The sequence below is a fragment of the Podarcis gaigeae genome, assembly GCF_964106915.1.
Source record: "Podarcis gaigeae genome assembly, chromosome: 1".
Lineage (NCBI taxonomy): Eukaryota > Metazoa > Chordata > Lepidosauria > Squamata > Lacertidae > Podarcis > Podarcis gaigeae.
This window is the reverse complement of record NC_139678.1, coordinates 11,965,815-11,984,320: the sequence shown is the minus strand read 5'-3', so window position 1 is coordinate 11,984,320 and position 18,506 is coordinate 11,965,815. Positions and strand designations below refer to the sequence as shown.

General features: G+C 42.5%; 1 protein-coding gene across 5 annotated transcripts in view; it reads right to left on the bottom strand.

Moving 5' to 3' along the window:
• Positions 1-18,506, bottom strand: part of JAG2 (jagged canonical Notch ligand 2) — an 88,233-nt gene that overhangs the window by 36,442 nt on the left and 33,285 nt on the right. For 4 of the 5 annotated variants that reach the window (XR_014562263.1, XM_083731555.1, XM_083731554.1 and 1 more), the window contains exons 3-5: positions 13,555-13,609; positions 7,268-7,522; positions 5,437-5,497 (exon numbers count right to left, since the gene is read on the bottom strand). Coding sequence is in view for 4 of the 5 variants with exons in the window: in XM_083731555.1 (XP_083587681.1) it covers positions 5,437-5,497; positions 7,268-7,522; positions 13,555-13,609 (371 nt within the window). In the remaining variant the exon portion in view is untranslated. Of the gene's footprint in view, positions 1-5,436; positions 5,498-7,267; positions 8,020-8,468; positions 9,092-13,554; positions 13,610-18,506 lie in introns of those variants that run through there. The other variant, XM_083731556.1, reaches the window with a different exon arrangement.

Here is an 18,506-nt window from a genome sequence, read left to right as displayed (position 1 = left end):
AACAGGATTTCCTAGGCCCGTTAGGCTGTGTGTGGATTGGGACCTCCACAAATCCCCACCAAGAACTGCTGCTTATGTACATGTATTAACTTAGCCTAGTCTATCTCGCAGGACAGTTACAAAGATTAAAATTGGGAGAATACGGTAATGTACGCGACCCTGAGCTACTGGGAGGAAAAACGAAACACAAATATATGATGCCATGAATGTAAAGAAAAACAAACAAGCACATAGCTAGAAAAGCAACCCCTCTAGCTTTAACTGTAAGATTTCATAGTCCTGATATTTACCACAAAACACCCCCTTCCAAAAAACGTTTGCCAACCCTGATAAATAACAAGCCAAAAATAATCTAAATAAATGCAATTTCACCATTTTGGTGTCTGAACTAGAAACTCCCAGCTTGTCCTACCTCACAGGGCTGTTGTGAAGATAAAAAAAGGAGGGGGAGTAATGGACACAAGCTTGAGCTGCCCTTCCTATCCCCTTATATGACCCTTTTGTCAGCGTGTATGCCAGTATCTAAACTTGCTATCAAAGCAAATGCCAGAAACCTTTCACACTTTTTATCTATTAACCTTGCAGATTTTTGACACTTTACAAGGTATAAAGTGAAATGGGAAAAAGGTTGGGAGTTTGCACTGCTGGTCTGGCACCAACGTGCAGAGAATTTCAGAACTGCTCAGGAGACTCCCCCCTGCTAACTCTTTTTCTGCCCGCACATCAGAAAGGCAACATCTGTAAATAATGCAAGAGGACGTATGGGGAAATGGGAATTTGTATTTCTCTCCCCATCACCCACTCTCCTCAATGCCTTCAAAGATACTCCTCACAATGATGTTCCAGAATCAAAAACAAGTAATTGCCACTATGTAAATGTGCCCGTGGGCCAGGGAGTCAAATTTCAAATTTCACGACAGCCATAAACTCAGTTAAGTATCTTTGACCAAGCTATTGTCTCTGCCTCAGCCCACTGTCTCTAATATTATTTGCATACTCAAATAATGGAAAGTTAGACACAGGAATATGTAACTGAAATGCGGATAAAGATACACATTAATACAGCTGAAAATTAAGAGATAGGATATAATTAAAGTGGAATATTTCAGTTTACTTCACCACTACAGCAGATTCGGTATACTGTCACACATCCCACAATATTCCACAACAGTCCACTTCTATGCTAATTTATATATTAGGAGGGGGATGCGGAAACAACTATCACCCTGGTTTTTTAGCTTCATAACATCAGAACTGGTTCAGTTTAATGCCATTACTTTAATTTAGAAAGCATTTGGCTAAATAAGGGTTCTTGTTATCCAAACATGCTGCTGCTTTACAAAAATGCATTTTCTCAACCTAGTTCGATTATCAAAAGGAAGTAAAAACACATATTGCTGCCCCTGTGGCTGATACGCTAACCAAGAAAGCAGTAAGCGCATAATATATATCACAACTTTTAAGAAGCAGCTAGTTTTGAACATAAACATCTGCAGAGCTTGCATCCTACAGTACATTCTGGGGTGGGGGCTCCAGGTTTTGAGGGGGCTGGTGCCTTGTCTTCCTAAAATCAGGTGGCCATGAGCCACCTGTAATTTTAAATTTCCCACAGTTCCCCAACATAGCACAGCTTGTGGGCACTGTGGGAAATTTAAAATCATGGGCAACTCACAAAACCAAAGTTGGAGGTGGGGATGGAAAAGTCAAGGTCCAATCTAGAGAAGGCATCAGCACCAATGGGCCCTTGGTAGCTCCCAAATTTTGCCACCGCACATGATCCTACTGCAAGAAAATACTTAGCTTCCTATTACAATGTTGTACCAGTAAAAATGATTGCCTAACCAAAGGAATGCAGTGTTTACAAGTCAAAAGGTTATGTACAGCAAGCTGATTAGTTGTCACATCTATAAAGGAAGGATAAATTGAAGGTTTCCTGCCTAACAGGAAGTCTGGTCATATTCAGCATGAATAGAAGCTAGAACACTTAATTTCATTTCTGTATGTGAAATTGTTCAGGAATTACTACACATCCCCACAACCTGCTGAAAAATTAAAATGTTCACAGGGAAAATTAAGAGGATGTCTGAAGAGAACAGTTCTTCATCATGACTGAAACTAAGAAAGGGGAAAGAAAAATGGGAGTCTGAGCTCGCTGCAGCTTTAATTCACTGCTGAACTAATAGGACTGTTCTGTGATTGGCTACATAAAAACTGCTACTGCAAAATGATTATTACGAACCTTATTATGAAGAATTAAAAGAGTAACGTCTGTATCACCAAGGCACCACAAATACAGTGTCACACAAATTCCCCTTTGCCTCTGAAAAGCCCCAAACTATTTTGCCAGCAGTCATAAAAAACAATTGAACTTTGGTGCGTGCGTTTGTGTGTGACACATAGCCACCTATTCATGAATTCAAGAGCTTTCTTCACCATACAATTAACTTCTAATATGTTGATTTTCTGCATAATGTTCCCTTAGGAATCATTTAAGAGCTCTGACTAAGCAGGATTCTTCAACATCCCCATTCAAAGATCAGAACAGATATACCAGAGTTTCATTCAAAACATTTCAGAAGCAGAATGAATCAAAGGATTTCTGAAGAGAAGGCACTTCAGCATAAAACAGGGATGGCGGACCCTGCAGCTCTCTAGATGTGGCTGAACTACAACTCCCATCTTGCCCGACCACTGGCCATGGTGGTGGATCTCAATGGGAGCTGTAGTCCAACAACATCTGGAGGGCCACAGAGTCCCCATCTCTAGCATAAAATAAGAGCCATAATGCATTCAATAGGGTGGAGGCTAAACGAGAAAAAAAAACTACGAAATACTCCACACTGCTGGTGGACCTGTAAAGTACACAACTGCATCCAATGCACATTATCTTTTTTTAAAGAACTACCACGGCCATCAGCCTAATGAAAGCAAACTCCTACACATATGCTTGCACTGGAAAATTTAGGTAAAACACTTCAGACAGGAAAGGACTAGTGGAGATGTGTGTGTGTGTGTGTGTGCATATCTCAATTTCAGAAGCCAACTGCATCATAGGAAGGGGTAAACACACACCCAGTTCAAAACATACCACCGCCACTGCTATTGAGTTAGGGCTTATCCACATTTCCTCTTGTCACGGCAATTCCTGTTTCCTATGGATTGACGTTTGCTCCAATTTAGTACTAAAGAGCAGGTTTTCCCTGAGAAAGGAGAAGGGCAAGGGGAAAACAACCTGGGCTTGTGTCTACAAAGCACAGAACAAGCAGAAGTGCGGACAAGCCTTTACTGACATGCAGATGATGGTGCTGGTTGTTGTTGCTGTTTAGTTGTGTCCGACTCTTCGTGACCCCATGGACCAGAGCACGCCAGCCACTCCTGTCTTCCACTGCCTCCTGCAGTTTGGTCAAATTCATGTTCATAGCTTCGAGAACATGGTCTAACCATCTCATCCTCTGTCGTCCCCTTCTCCCTGGGCCCTCAATCTTTCCCAACATCAGGGTCTTTTCCAGGGAGTCTTCTCTTCTCATGAGGTGGCCAAAGTATTGGAGCCGCAGCTTCGCGATCTGTCCTTCCAGTGAGCACTCAGGCCTGATTTCCTTAAGAATGGATAGGTTTGATTTTCTTGCAGCCCATGGGACTCTCAAGAGTCTCCTCCAGCACCATAATTCCAAAGCATCAATTCTTTGGCGATCAGCCTTCCTGATGGTCCAGCTCTCACTTGCATACATCATCACTGGGAAAACCATAGCTTTAACTATACGGACCTTTGTCGGCAAGGTGATGTATCTGCTTTTTAAGATGCTGTCTAGGCCTGTCATTGCCCTTCTCCCAAGAAGCAGGCGTCTTTTAATTTCGTGGCTGCTGTCACCATCTGCAGTGATCATGGAGCCCAAGAAAGTAAAATCTCTCACTACCTCCATTTCTTCCCCTTCTATTTGCCAGGAGGTGATGGGACCAGTGGCCATGATCTTCGTTTTTTTGATGTTGAGCTTCAGACCATATTTTGCGCTCTCCTCTTTCACCCTCATTAAAAGGTTCTTTAATTCCTCCTCACTTTTTGCCATCAAGGTTGTGTCATCTGCATATTTGAGGTTGTTGATATTTCTTCCAGCGCTACCTTGTCATGGCGAAGGGGCTTGAATAACTCAGAGAAGCTATGAGCTATGCCGTGCAGGGCCACCCAAGACGGACAGGTCATAGTAGAGAGTTTTGACCAAATGTGATCTACCTGGAGTAGGAACTGGCAAGCTACTCCAGTATCCCTGCCAAGAAAACTCCATGGACAAAGACAACAGATGGTGCTAGTACAAGGCTGTAATTCAGTAGCTGAGCACCTACTTTGAGTACAGAAAGTCCATGTTCTATCCTTGGCATCTTCTGGTCGGACCACAAAAGACCCACCTGTAACCCTAAAGAGTCACTACCAACCAGAACAGACTTACTGCTAGACAACAGTGAGCTAGATGTACCCGTGCTATGACTTGGATTAAGGCACTCATGTTCCTAATCGCCATTAGTCAACTCAGACTAACTACCCTAAGGAGGTATGTAGTTTTGTGCTGGAAGCTCAAAGCAGGCTAGTGTCATTACACTGAACGGTTAGTGTAATGGCACCAGCCCATTTTCAGCTGCCAACAGTCAGTAATAACAACTCCATGTAACTGAACACATTTAAGCAAACAAATGTAATTCAGTATGTTACTGTAATACCCAGGCTCTCCTGCCACACACATTCAGCTGATCATGGAGACAGTCACTTTGCTTGCTAGAAATGTGAGCAATAGGGTTCAGAATTGCCTGTTCTTGGAGACAGGCTGCCATACTTTCCAGAACAGGTAAAATGGAAAATGGAAAAAGGAGACCAAAATAATTACCACACCTCTCAGATTATTTCGACTATAAAATAAAAACAGTCTTTGGGCTTGCTGCTATATGCATTTTTTTTAAAGCACGAGTTTTGGAAATCTAGGGTCAAATTAAAAAGCAGGACATAACATATCTTAAATAAAAAGATCGACCTTAAGAAGTCAATAGCCTGGTTTGCATGTTAAGACCAGCCATGGGTTATTACACTATGGCTTGTTTTATCATCCAAATCATGTCCAGCACCTTAAATATGGCCTGTGTACTACTAACAAACCATAACCTGAAGCCAGAGTCTATCTGTTTTTGAAGCTTGAATCAGTCTGACATTATATGCCAGAAATCCATTAAGCTACAATGGGACAAGGCAATAACATCTGGAAAACAAACCAAGCATTCATGAAACAAGCCATGGGCTGAACATCTTATGGTTTAACCATGGCTTGGAGTTGTGTGTGAAAACAGACCAATATACCGAATCTAGAAGCATTTACATCCTGCATCTTTCTCGGGAGCATAAGGTAAGATTTAAAAAAATACACCCCCCAACCCCAAATCTGCGTATATACTTACTTGCATTCCCCAGGTACAGTGCAGCCCCCATGGACTAAATTACATCCTTGTTTGCATACAGCTATCAACAGAAAGAGGGGTAAACATCAGTGAATGCCAACACTTTAGAAAATTTAGTTAAATGGCTTCATTTTGAATACTGCATTTTCTTCATGAAACAAACCTCAATAACACACCTATCAAGCATTTTAACTACTTCTCAGCATCTCCTGAATATGAAAGCTGTTTTCTCTAGGCAGGAGAGATGCAGAAGTTGTATTTCAGACACAACAAGAAGTGCAGAGGGAAAGGAACCACAACAAGACACTTGTGCTTCCTGTTCCTCTACAGGAGTTCCATGTCTAAAGTGGCATTTATCTCTGTTCTTATACAGCCAGGAACACTTTCTAATTCTGTAAAGATACATATTCAATGATATAAGAACTCCTAAGAACTATTATATATTGAAGCTCTGCAGCTTTTAAAATATGCATAGCTCTAAAAAAAAAATCAACCAGAACTGTCTACACAAAAATCCATTCCATAAGTATCTTAAGTTGCTGCACCACAGTCAGACTTCAGGCTGTCCCTCAGATTAAGCTTGTAGAGCAATCCAGCCTCTCATTTGACCATCAGTTTACATGTTCAAGTTGTTAAAGCTGAGGCTGAAGTATGTTGAAAGGAGAATGTCCTTGGATAAAAAAACCCAACTCCCAGCTACAACCAGGGTATGTGAAAAATACAAAGTGATTATCGTTGGTACACCAAGGCGAGTGAAGTTACCTTGCAAGCTGCCTTGAGCATTTTTTAAATTGAAAGGTGAGATAAAAATACAGTGGTACCTTGGTTCTCGAACGTAATCCGTTCCAGGAGTCTGTTCAACTCCCAAAACCGTTCGTAAACCAAGGAGCGGCTTCCGATTGGCTGCAGGAGCTTCCTGCACTCAAGCGGAAGCTGCATTGGATCTTCGTCTTCCGAAAAATGTTTGCAAACTGGAACACTCACTTCTGGGTTTGAGGCGTTCAGGAGCCAAGCCGTTCGAGTACCAAGGTACCACTGTATTTAATAAATGGCTTAATGAAGGTAGATGATGGGCATGCAAAGAACTCAAGAGAAGGACTGCATGCAGTCAAAATTCCGGGATTCTTTGCCTATCTAGGAGTTTCAGATTTGGTGGAGAACACTGAATGAACATGAAAGTTAATCTCGGCTTCATGGTTCAGTGTAAGAGCACATGGCAAGCATGCAGACCTTCGCAGGCTCCATTCCAGGCATTTCCAGTTTAAAACGATATAAGACTGTAGGGTCAGATAAGTCCTCCAAGAGCTTGGAGGGTCATTATCGGAGAAGACAATTGTAAACTAGTTACAGATAGGTAGCCGTGTTGGTCTGCCATAGTCAAAACAAAAAAAAAATTCCTTCCAGTAGCACCTTAAAGACCAACTAAGTCAGTTCTTGGTATGAGCTTTCGTGTGCATGCACACTTGTGTATCTGAAGAAGTGTGCATGCACACGAAAGCTCATACCAAGAACTGACTTAGTTGGTCTTTAAGGTGCTACTGGAAGGAATTGTAAACTAGTTCAGCCTTTGCCAACCAGGCACCCTCCAGATGTTTTGGGCTACAAGTTCTGTCAGCATAGCCAGCACTACTGATGGGAGATGCTGTCCAAAACATCTGGAAGATGTCAGGCTGGTCTAGAGAAATCCGTGGTCTGACTCTGTATGCAGCAAACCTGGGCCTTTAAAACATTATTATACAATGTTCTGTGGCATGATCAGGTCATGAACAAAGAATCGAGAATTTTAAGATAGGAGCGTAATATTCAGTTTTAAGAATGAGTAGTGTGGTACCTTGTTTACATTCGTCACCCATCCAGCCTTCCATACAAGCTTTATTTCCATTTTGGTCACATGTGTAGTGGCCCACGAAGTCATCACGAGGGCCACAGAATTTATTGCACTGGGGGCCATAGTAGTTTTCATCACATTTAACTCGTATTTGTGCTTCAAAATGAACAACATGACCATTCAACTGAAGCGCTTTCCAACGATCCTCCGGGTTGATCATACCAGCAAATGGCACTCTGTCAATTAACAGTTCTTCATCTGAAAAACAAAGAGAGAGTTCAGTTTCCAAAGTGTGCATATCCATTCTGACACAGAGTAGCTCCTATCATAGGGACAAAATGGTCAGCGTAAGTCAACTTGTGGCTTGTTCGCAGGACTCTGCACCAGGAGGTGTTGACTCTGAATGGTGATTTGCACAATCATCAACATTAACAAATCAACAATCCCGACCCTGCTATGTTGCTGCTGCTAAACTGAACTAAATATGATACCATTGTGTGACCCCCCCCCCCATGAGAATTCAAAGCACAGGGCTCCAGGACAGATGAGACATGTTGGGATAGCTCATTTGGTAGAGCATGAGACTCTTACTTTCACGGTCACGAGTTCAAGCCCCATGTTGGGCAAAAGACTCCTGATTTGCAAGGGGTTGGACTAAATGACTCTCCCGGTTGCTTCCAATTCTATAGTTCTATGATGTTTTGATTTTTAGCCCCTCTATACACACACAGCACAGTCTCTATCCAGTTCACCTCCTGCCCTCCATTGTTGTTGTTGTTGTTGTTTAGTCGTTTAGTCGTGTCCGACTCTTTGTGACCCCATGGACCAGAGAACGCCAGGCACCTCTGTCCTCCACTGCCTCCCGCAGTTTGGTCAAACTCATGCTGGTAACCTCGAAAACACTATCCAACCATCTTGTCCTCTGCCGTCCCCTTCTCCTTGTGCCCTCCATCTTTCCCAACATCAGGGTCTTTTCCAGGGAGTCTTCTCTGCTCACGAGGTGGCCAAAGTACTGGAGCCTCAGCTTCACGATCTGTCCTTCCAGTGAGCACTCAGGGTTGATTTCCTTCAGTATGGAGAGGTTTGATCTTCTTGCAGTCCATGGAACTTTCAAGAGTCTCCTCCAGCACCATAATTCAAAAGCATCAATTCTTCGGCGATCAGCCTTCTTTATGGTCCAGCTCTCACTTCCATACATCACTACCTGCCCTCCATACCAACTTTTAAAACAAAACTAAATGCATGCACGTAAGGGCTAAATGCATTTAACAATGTCACAGCTATAGTTTAGCCTTTACATTTGCAGTCCTCCGGGGTTTACTTACATTAAAGAGAAAATACCAGAGGCATGAATAAGTTGGTACATTCCTGTAGCCAGTTTCTCAGAAGTACACCCACTTGAGAATACACTGCTAGCCTCTGCTAGAGTTGAACTCAAATTTCATCTCAAACTATTTTAGATTGTTTGGGGGAAGGGAGGAGAGGAAATTCTCTCTCATATGCAAGAAGAGGCATGTTGTTCACTACAAAGGGCCAGCTTAAAAATGTACCGTGAACCAGGAAGCTGCAGCTAGTTTGGACAGTGTCAGAGAGAAGGGAATCCTGAAATCAAAAATGCAGAAGGGCAGCAGTGAGGAAGTCTCTGTGTTGCTCTCTCAGATACGCAGTAAATACAAAATCTAAGAACAATGGCTTACAGTGAGCAAGCTTTTTTCCCTTTCTTAAAACCCTGTATAATATCCACTGTACTAAGACATGCTCTTGCAACTCCAAACTGCAGGATTCCTGCATGTTCCAGTATAGGAGGGTTAATTCCAGTTTGACCTTCTCTTGTTGCATTGGCATTTTGCCCTTCAACCCACCCAGCACCTGTGCAAGCAGAGAAGGGAAGCTAGAATTAGCCCTTTGTATGCAAGGCAAAAGGCAGCATCGTTGCTACTCCGTACAGTACAGCTTAGCAGGGTTCTCACCAGGCCTTCTGCATATACCTCCTGAATACATATTAGGGTATACTACTCCCTTCAGCAAGGGTGCTTCCAGATGGGCTTTGTTGTAGAGCTGGCACTTCTCATACATGCTTGTTTTTTTTGAAGATTCACATAAGGCTATCATCAAAATCCCAGCTCATACCTTTATTATTAATAACCCATCCTTCACCCTAACTTCCCAGGGTGTGTCACCATCATCTAGGCACGATATTAAAAACAGTTCTAAACAACTTCCAATCACATCCGTAGCCAGATGTATAACTAATAAAGGGATGGGTGCAGGAGCCTGCGTGGAAACTGCCTCGCCTGAAGTTGAAACCAGATGACTCCAGGTACTGCATAGTTCAAGCTTTTAAGTGCAGTACTCTGATAAGCATTATGGGCCCATTCATTTAATATTTATTAGGTATGTTACTCAGCATCCTGTTTGCCAGAACCTCATTTGTTACAAGTGCTTTGCTGGAGGGAGAATTTCTATGAGTTTGTGAAGGTAAGCACAGAGATGTAGGCAGCCGCCTAGACATTACTGGGGAAACGAGCCGTTAAGAGCAAACACTGGGTTTTCAAAGGAAATGTAGGGGTAAATGGTCATTTTAAGGGAGAATTCTTACCCTTTCTCCTGCCTGGTGATTTCTTATTGCAAATAATTTCATAGCTCTGAAACTGGAAACCTGTGCAGCTTGAATGGGCAGGAAAGAAGGAGCCTTGGGGGAGAATCGGCAGGTGCTAAATTGCACGGGGGTGACCGGGAGGTGCGCGCGCTCTCTCTCTCTCTCTCACACACACACACACACAAGGCCTGGCATGCGCTGCTGCTACCCTTAGTTTTTGCTTACATCCTACCCATCACCCTGCTTCCGTCTCTAATGATACATGACTAGGCACTGGTAATTAACTTCTCCCCACATAGAGGTATCCACCAGGCTTCTGCTAATGAATCTTGGCTAGGACGCAGGTGCCCATAACTTACCCCACCCCCCCCACCCCCGTCACAACTGTCAGCGTCCTATGCCTCCCACACCTTGGACTGCTTAAGCTTTGCTTCAAGAGCTCAGAAACTGCATGTGCCAATTTGGTAGAAAACAAAGGAAGCACTTATTTGCTCTGGCTAGGAACATTCACTGATATCCGTCTGTCTTGGGAGACAATGGAGGAGTGTGCCTTTGGGGGTGAGGAACAACTGGCATTATATAATTTTCCCCCTTACACCTTCTGGGGTGTTTTAAGCCCACAAGTCACCATTGACTATTAAGCCACAGGCTTTGTTCATAGACAACAAGCTAACTTTTGACGGATCAGTAGTTGTTTTGTTAACGTTGGTTCTTGATATTAAACGAGCGATTGCTGCAGTTCTCCAAAGGCCAGCAATAGAGGAGCACCCAAGCACACAAATATGATAACTTGCCCGACAAAGAACCATGCTCATAAATCAGGTGCACAGCCAGCTAAAGATGCGCTGCTTTGTCTTCAATGGGATGTTCACCTCCGTATTAAAAACCCCAGGTTTCCCATTGCTACATAAGTGCCCTCACTAAAAATGATTTATTAACCAGCATTGTTTTACAGGGAAAGCTGTATGCTGTTTTAGTAGTATTAGCCAAAATTCTGAAAGAGACTGGAGGCAACAAGTTGTCTACAGAAAGCCATTTCTCTGAATGCTACTTTTTCAGAAACTACTGAGCCAGCCTTAAAAAAATGTATTGAGTGGAATTCAGCGTTGTGCTATTACAAATATTATTTTTGCACATGCTTGAATCTTGATTATTACCCTCCCCCCCGCCCCACCTGCTGTTCTGGGTGTTCTCTTGATGCCCCCCCCCCCCAGCCAATTTGAAAGGAAGGGCATTGCAGGATAACCTCATTGTGTAAGTGGAAGTCCTTTTGCAGGGATTATACTGGTGGGGTTTGTTAGGTGAAATCCCATTTACATTGTACATTGACTAAGATATACACCTTGTAAGCTGGCATGCAATTAAGGAAAAGCTGGTAGAGAAGAATTACCACACAATTTTGGAAATTTGGCGAGCTTTACCAGCAGGCACACTGTACTCATGGTTCTTTAGGTATAAAACCAGGAACTCCTAAGAAACACCATTTTTCTAGAAGAGATGCATTCTCCTATTTGGCGGCTAACAGATTGAGGTTGAATCCTGACAAGACAGAAGTACTGTTTCTGGGGGACAGGAGGCGGGCAGGTGTGAGGGATTCCCTGGTCCTGAATGGCGTAACTGTGCCCCTGAAGGACCAGGTGCGCAGCCTGGGAGTCATTTTGGACTCACAGCTGTCCATGGAGGCACAGGTCAAATCTGTGTCCAGGGCAGCTGTTTACCAGCTCCATCTGGTACGTAGGCTGAGACCCTATCTGCCTGCGGACTGTCTCGCCAGAGTGGTGCATGCTCTGGTTATCTCCCGCTTGGACTACTGCAATGCACTCTACATGGGGCTACCTTTGAAGGTGACTCAGAAACTACAACTAATCCAGAATGCGGCAGCTAGACTGGTGACTGGGAGCAGCCGCCGAGACCATATAACACCGGTCTTGAAAGACCTACATTGGCTCCCAGTATGTTTCCGAGCACAATTCAAAGTGTTGGTGCTGACCTTTAAAGCCCTAAACGGCCTCGGTCCAGTATGCCTGAAGGAGCGTCTCCACCCCCATCATTCTGCCCGGACGCTGAGGTCCAGCGCCGAGGGCCTTCTGGCGGTTCCCTCATTGCGAGAAGCAAAGCTACAGGGAACCAGGCAGAGGGACTTCTCGGTAGTGGCGCCCGCCCTGTAGAATGCCCTTCCAGCAGATGTCAAAGCGATAAACAACTACCTGACATTCAAAAGTCATCTTAAGGCAGCCCTGTTCAGGGAAGTTTTTAACGTGTGATATTTTACTGTATTTTTGGTTTTTATGGAAGCTGCCCAGAGTGGCTGGGGAGGCCCAGCCAGATGGGCGGGGTATAAATAATAAATTATGATGATGATGATGATGATGATGATGATCCAAGGTACAATAAGTCAACGACAAACAGCACAGAAACATCCAAGGAGTGGCAGGGGTTTCAATTTAATGCTAACGAAGTAAAGTGAACCATAGTATTGCAGAACCAGGATCAATCAGATTAGCAATTTCCAAACCGGAATAGCTATTTTTTTTTGCTGCTTAACATTTAGATAAATATATGCATCAACCAGATTTTCCTTGTCCTGAGCCATAATTTTTAGCAGGCAAAGAAGAATTAAGGAAAAACACCTCTCGGCAAATTTCCTATTTTCAGATATTTGAAGGCGTCGCTAGTGTTGATTCTCAGAAGATGTTATGAGTCCCAAATGTCTCTAGGTATATGTCCAACAGATAATGAATCTGATGCAGTGAGGCCCATAACCAAAGCACCAGGGGAAAGTGCTGTCAGTGGCCTAAAGGATGTTTCAGAATCTACTTTCGTTTCTCCACACATTTATGGGATTATACATTGATTATACAATACAGGCCAGAATGAATAAATCTAAAGGCAACACAGCATGCATTAACTGACACCTTGTCTTCAGCCCCAACCAGTATTCCCAGCATAACTTTCAGTTACAAAAATGAGGCAAATAATCAGCCCCACACAAAATGTCATTCCCATTATCCACCAAGCTGCAAGCTTGAGAGCAACAGCTGCCCTTAGCAGTGTTAGAGACTGAGATATGAAAGCTAGAGCCCAGGTTATGGGCGCAACAATGGAATGTCTAGGCACGCTTCTTTAATAACAAGAATACAAAGCTGAAAATGAATGAACTGCAGCTAAAATATTATGTTTATTTTTCTTATGGTCTAGTCCTTCCCCTGTCCACCCCTCTAATATTCTTAAGAGAGTCTCTTCTCCAGTCTTCAGAGAGTAGCTCGAAGTGGGGAGGCAGAAAAAGGTCCTCCTTTCCTTCCACTCTGCAGTTTTAATCTGAAAACCTAGGCACTGTACTGCCCAGAGCTCAGAAGCTACTCACACTAATGAAATTCCCTGTGGCAAAATGCGCCTAGAACAATGGGAGTTTCGAACACTGGCTCTTAGAATCGAAGAGTCATAGAATCGTTGAGTTAGAAGGGATCCCAAGGGTCATCTAGTCCAACCCCTTGCAAATGTGTTAGAGAACACATTTCCAGTTATAGTGGAAGTATATTGATGCATTCATAAGTGCTGTAGCTTAATCTGTAATGACACCCTCACTTCATATGCTATCTAACTGGTCACCCCAAGCTTTTTAAAAATGGCGTGCAGCAGTTTTTCTACTTTTGTCCGTTTCATAATGTTAAAGTTTTAATGATATACTCACCAGCTTTTGTCTCATTATCCCAATCCCAGGCTTCTATTATTAACGTGAATGATCTCTGAAACAAAAACACAAATTAATTACTGGAGAGGAACAAAATAAATTATAATTCTGAAAGTGGCAGGAATCTGATTTGGCCAAAGCATCTATTGTTTTCACAAATGTTATTTTGCTTCTTCCAACAACATACAAGTCATTTGTGCAAGGAAAGCTTGAAAAGGCAATCACCGAGAATCTCACATACTGTAAAGCAAGTTTTACAGTGACACTTAAGTGTTGATATGTGTAGTAACCAAATTTATTGTATTTTAGAAACCCAAGTCACATATGGTCAAAAAGACTCTATTTAAAGGAAAGCTATTTAACACTGCAACCATGTAGGAGATAATACCTTGACGGGGCAACCCAGTCAGATGGGCAGGGTACAATTTAATTTAAATTTTATTTTATTTTTTATTATTATTATTATTATTATTATTATTATTATTATTATTATTATTATTACGAGGGCAGTGGCTAACGTGACCATCCAGATGTTATTGGTGACAGATTATGGGAGTTGTCCACCAACATCTGGAGAGCCACAGGTCAGCCACTTGAAATGGAAAATTTCCCAATTCAAAATTTCCCATAAAGCCCATACCACTTGTTTCAACCTTGCTGGGCTGCGGGGGGGGGGGGAGGGACACAGGTGGCGCTGTGGTCTAAACCACTGAGCCTCTTGGGCTTGCAGATCGTAAGGTCAGCAGTTCGAGTTGCTCTCTCCCAGCTCCTGCCAACCTAGCAGTTTGAAAGCACGCCAGTGGAAGTAGATAAATAGGTACTGCTGCGGCTGGAAGGTAAACGGCATTTCCGTGTGCTCTGGCACTCATCACGGTATCCCATTGCACCAGAAGCGGTTTAGTTATGCTGGGCACATGACTTGGAAAACTGTCTGCGGACAAACACCGTCTCCCTCGGCCTGAAGCAAGATGAGTGCCACACCCCACAGTCAAGTTTGACTGGACTTAACTGTCCAGGGGTCCTTTGCCTTTACCATATCTAGGTGGGCTGGTCATGGCCGGGATATACTACATTGGAAGCCCACATATGTTGTTAATTGAGCTCCTCTCAATGAAAAGTGGGAGGGAAGCTGAGCAAATACGGCCTCCCAAATTCTTCACCCAATTTGCGGGGGATCGTTTTGCTAAATATTCGCCAGAGAGAATTTCTTGGGGGTGAGGCTCATCACTAGTAGCAACATCAGCACAACCCTTGCTTCCTTCCCACTGTTTTTCTTTTTTGCTGCCATTGCAGGAATTGAGTTGATAACTGGGCCTATATTTTCTATCCTTCATAATGTCCCAGACTAAGTATCATCTTGGGGGCCTTGTGGATTAAAAAGTGGCAGGTTCCATAAAGGATAGTGGAGAATATCTAACAACTTGTCTCTCCTTTTCACACAAGGAGAGAAGAAAAATCTTTAAAACCTTTGTGCACTAGATAAACACAAATAATGCAAATATTCAGTTTTGCAAAAAATTAATGCACACAACTATTCATTCACCGCATGAATTATCTATGTGAAGTTATTTCAAAGTTGCTCATAAGAATGTCTTCACACATATTGGGACCTAGGAGTTTTAGCGTAACAGTTTCCTTGAGTGACAGCAGCCTCAAGCAAGGTATTTATCTCGATGGTGCCACTGGTATTCACCTGAAAGGTGTTTCTAAGGAGGATCTAAGACACTACCAAGCATGATATCATTATATATTGCTTGAAGGCAATATAAATAAATAAATGCCGTAACTCCTAATCGCTTCTGTGTTGCCTCTTTCCCGGAATGGGGTATTAATATCACGGCTGACATGGACATAGCTGGTTTAGCACCTGGGTTGCTGTGCTATTTGGACAGATCCTGCGAGCAGCAATCCCTCCCAGCTGGTGCAAAGGGAGAAAACCCAGAGAAAGAGAGAGAGAGAGAGAGAGAGAGAGAAGACTGAGTGCTGAGTGCATGGAATTGGGTTCCTTCTTGTAATCACAAAGTTGAACTCAAAAGCTAGGTCAGAGAAACAGTAACTCAGTCTAACTTTAAACCTGCTCCCCTTGAACCCAAACTGAACCCTATCCCCACACCAAAGCTGGCAACCATGCAAAGTAAGGCATTATGTAACAAGTGCTCAGAAGATTTGTTTGGGGACAACCGTATAGAAATGGAGACATGCTCTATCAGGTTTCTGCATTTACAGTGGTGCCTCGCAAGACAAAAAGAATCCGTTCTGCGAGTCTCTTCATCTAGCGGTTTTTTCGTCTTGAGAAGCAAGCCCATTGACAGATTAGCGGCTTAGCGCTATTAGCGGCTTAGCGGATAAGTGGCTTAGCGGCTTAGAAAAAGGGGGGGAGGGGGGAAAACCCGCAGGAACTCGCAACACATTTTCGTCTTGCGAAGCAAGCCCATAGGAAATTTGTTTTGCGAAGCACCTCCAAAACGGAAAACTCTTTCGTCTAGCGAGTTTTCCGTCTTGCGAGGCATTCGTTTTGCGGGGCACCACTGTACCTTGATCCTAGGCTGTGCTTTTTTTAAAAAAGGGGGTACTCAAGGGTACGCAGTACCGGCACCACTTTTGTCGTTTAAAAGTGTGGCACTTATTGTAACAACTTCATGGTGAGTACCAGCACCTATATTTCCAAGAAGAAGAAAGCACTTTCTTTTCTTACAGGAGGAGGACAGAAGGAGGGAAATGTAAAATTTAGTACATGTTTTGGGCTAAAGTTTTGTTTCAAATAAATTGATTGACCAGGGTTTGGGTCAGAAATGTCTGGGTGGATTGCATTACTTCTCAGAGTATACTTATAACTGGTCCTTTTCTCGTTCCTTTGGACTGTCTAGAATCCAGCTTTGCTTTCTGTTTTTCCATAATTCTGTGTAACTTCTGAAGTGGAATTAGCACCTCTTCCCCTGTGGGATCAAGTGAGAGCTCCAAATGAAGACGGAACATGCATTTTCATGAGGAAGATGTGAATGAACCCCTGCTTTACGTGTTAAAACAGAAGCATAAAAACAGGAAGCACAACTTCATTTGCACTTTCCGTTTCCCTCAATTGTTCAACGTCTGAAGCCACTCATATTCTGTGTCCTCAGCGGTCAAACATGACCGGATATGAGGATGTGACATGTGTAATACCTGAGTTACATATTCACGATTGTCTTAGTTGGTGCAATAAAAATTTTAATGATGGAATGTTATGAATCAGAGGGGATAAACCAGTTTTAAGAGTTAGCGTCCAAGCCAAAATCAAACTGGGAGACAGTGTGGATAGACATGAGCCCTAATTTTTCATGCATTGACTCTGTTGAAAAAAGTGGGTGCGCACATGTCTCTGTGCAACAATATAATAGTTTCCAGAGAAATAAAAGAGTGGATTCCAACATTTTTATTTCTGGGGTGCGAGGGAGGAAGGTTGATTTAGGAAAACTATTTAAACACTTTTAATTTAAGGTTGAACATTTAAGAAGCTAACATTTAGAATATCTTTTTGTTGGCAAGCGTAGCTGAATACTGTATGAGTTTATTCAAAATATTAGAAAATTCCATTTGCAAAACTAAAAACATATTAGCTTTAGTTCTAGCAACCACTGCTTCTGTGGGGCAAAATAGTGCTTGCTTCAAAACACGGTGCTCATACAACATAACGTGCATTGCAACAGCACATGCATAACTCACTGAAAAATGTTCTGCGCACAGTAAACAATCTCTCCCCCCCCCAAAGCATATATGCACTGTCAGCTGTTAAAACAGAAAAACATTTTACAACTCCTGATCAATTTTAGGAGCATTTTCCAGCAAGACTGACATTAACAATCTTGTGCTACACTAGAAAAGGACACAGCTAAGTTACATATTTCTCGAACTGGGAATATATAAAAGCATTCCCAGAGCACGTAAACACAACACAACACAACACAACACATGCTGATAAAATGAAGACATATGACCCAAAGCCTGGTTTATTCACTGAGGACTGTTCTGCTTAAGTAAACTATGGTGTCTTGTTCAGTCTTGAAGTTTCCCCCAAATCATATCAAAACTTCTTTTTATGCTTCAGCTACCTTAATGCAGAGATTTGGCTATTGTGAGTTTATTGGATTTCAAAGGAGCCAGCGCTTCATTTCAATTTACAGTGCCTGTTGAGTATTTTAATATTTGCTCTTTGTATATACAAATATGTTAAGCTGTTACCTGGAGGACAACTCCAGAACAAATAAAGACATTCTTGGCTGTCAAGCAATTTTAGATAGTTTTCATCAGGGTTCAGACTTCAAGAGCAATCTCCTTATACACACATGGTATGCATAAAAGGGAACTAGGCACAGGTATTCTTCTGAAAGTTCATTAACTGAAAGTTCACTAGGAACAAGTAGATCAGGATGAATTCAGTAAAGCAGATATGCTTTCCAGAAATGAAAGACTGCGTTACTCATTCATTCATTTTCTTTTTTAAAAAAATTATAGACTGCTTTTTCATGAAAAGTATCACAGCGGTTTATAACAAAATGCATAAAACCATACAGTAAAAACAGAAAAAGTTAAAAACAAAGGTTTTCAGCTAGCATAGGCATTAAAAGGCAATTACAGTTGCAGGCTGACCCCACTCTACAGAAACACTGGCTTTTAGTTTACAAAGGCAAGAGACTGCACACTGCAGGCTCTCAAGTTCTTTCTGATCAGATCCCAAGGTATCAGAATCAATCATAGTGTCTAAAAGTTTGATGGTACCTATAACAAAAGGGTTGGAATGCTAGGCCATTTTGGATTGATTTCGCCAGTGATTTTTTTTCTCTTTTAAAAACTGAACCCATAAGTTTTCCAAACCCCCAATACTAATTTTGTTTAAAGTACACCATGTTCAGTTTATGCACTGTATAAATCCATAAAAATGTTCAAAATGCTGAGAGGAGCTGAACTGAAGTATG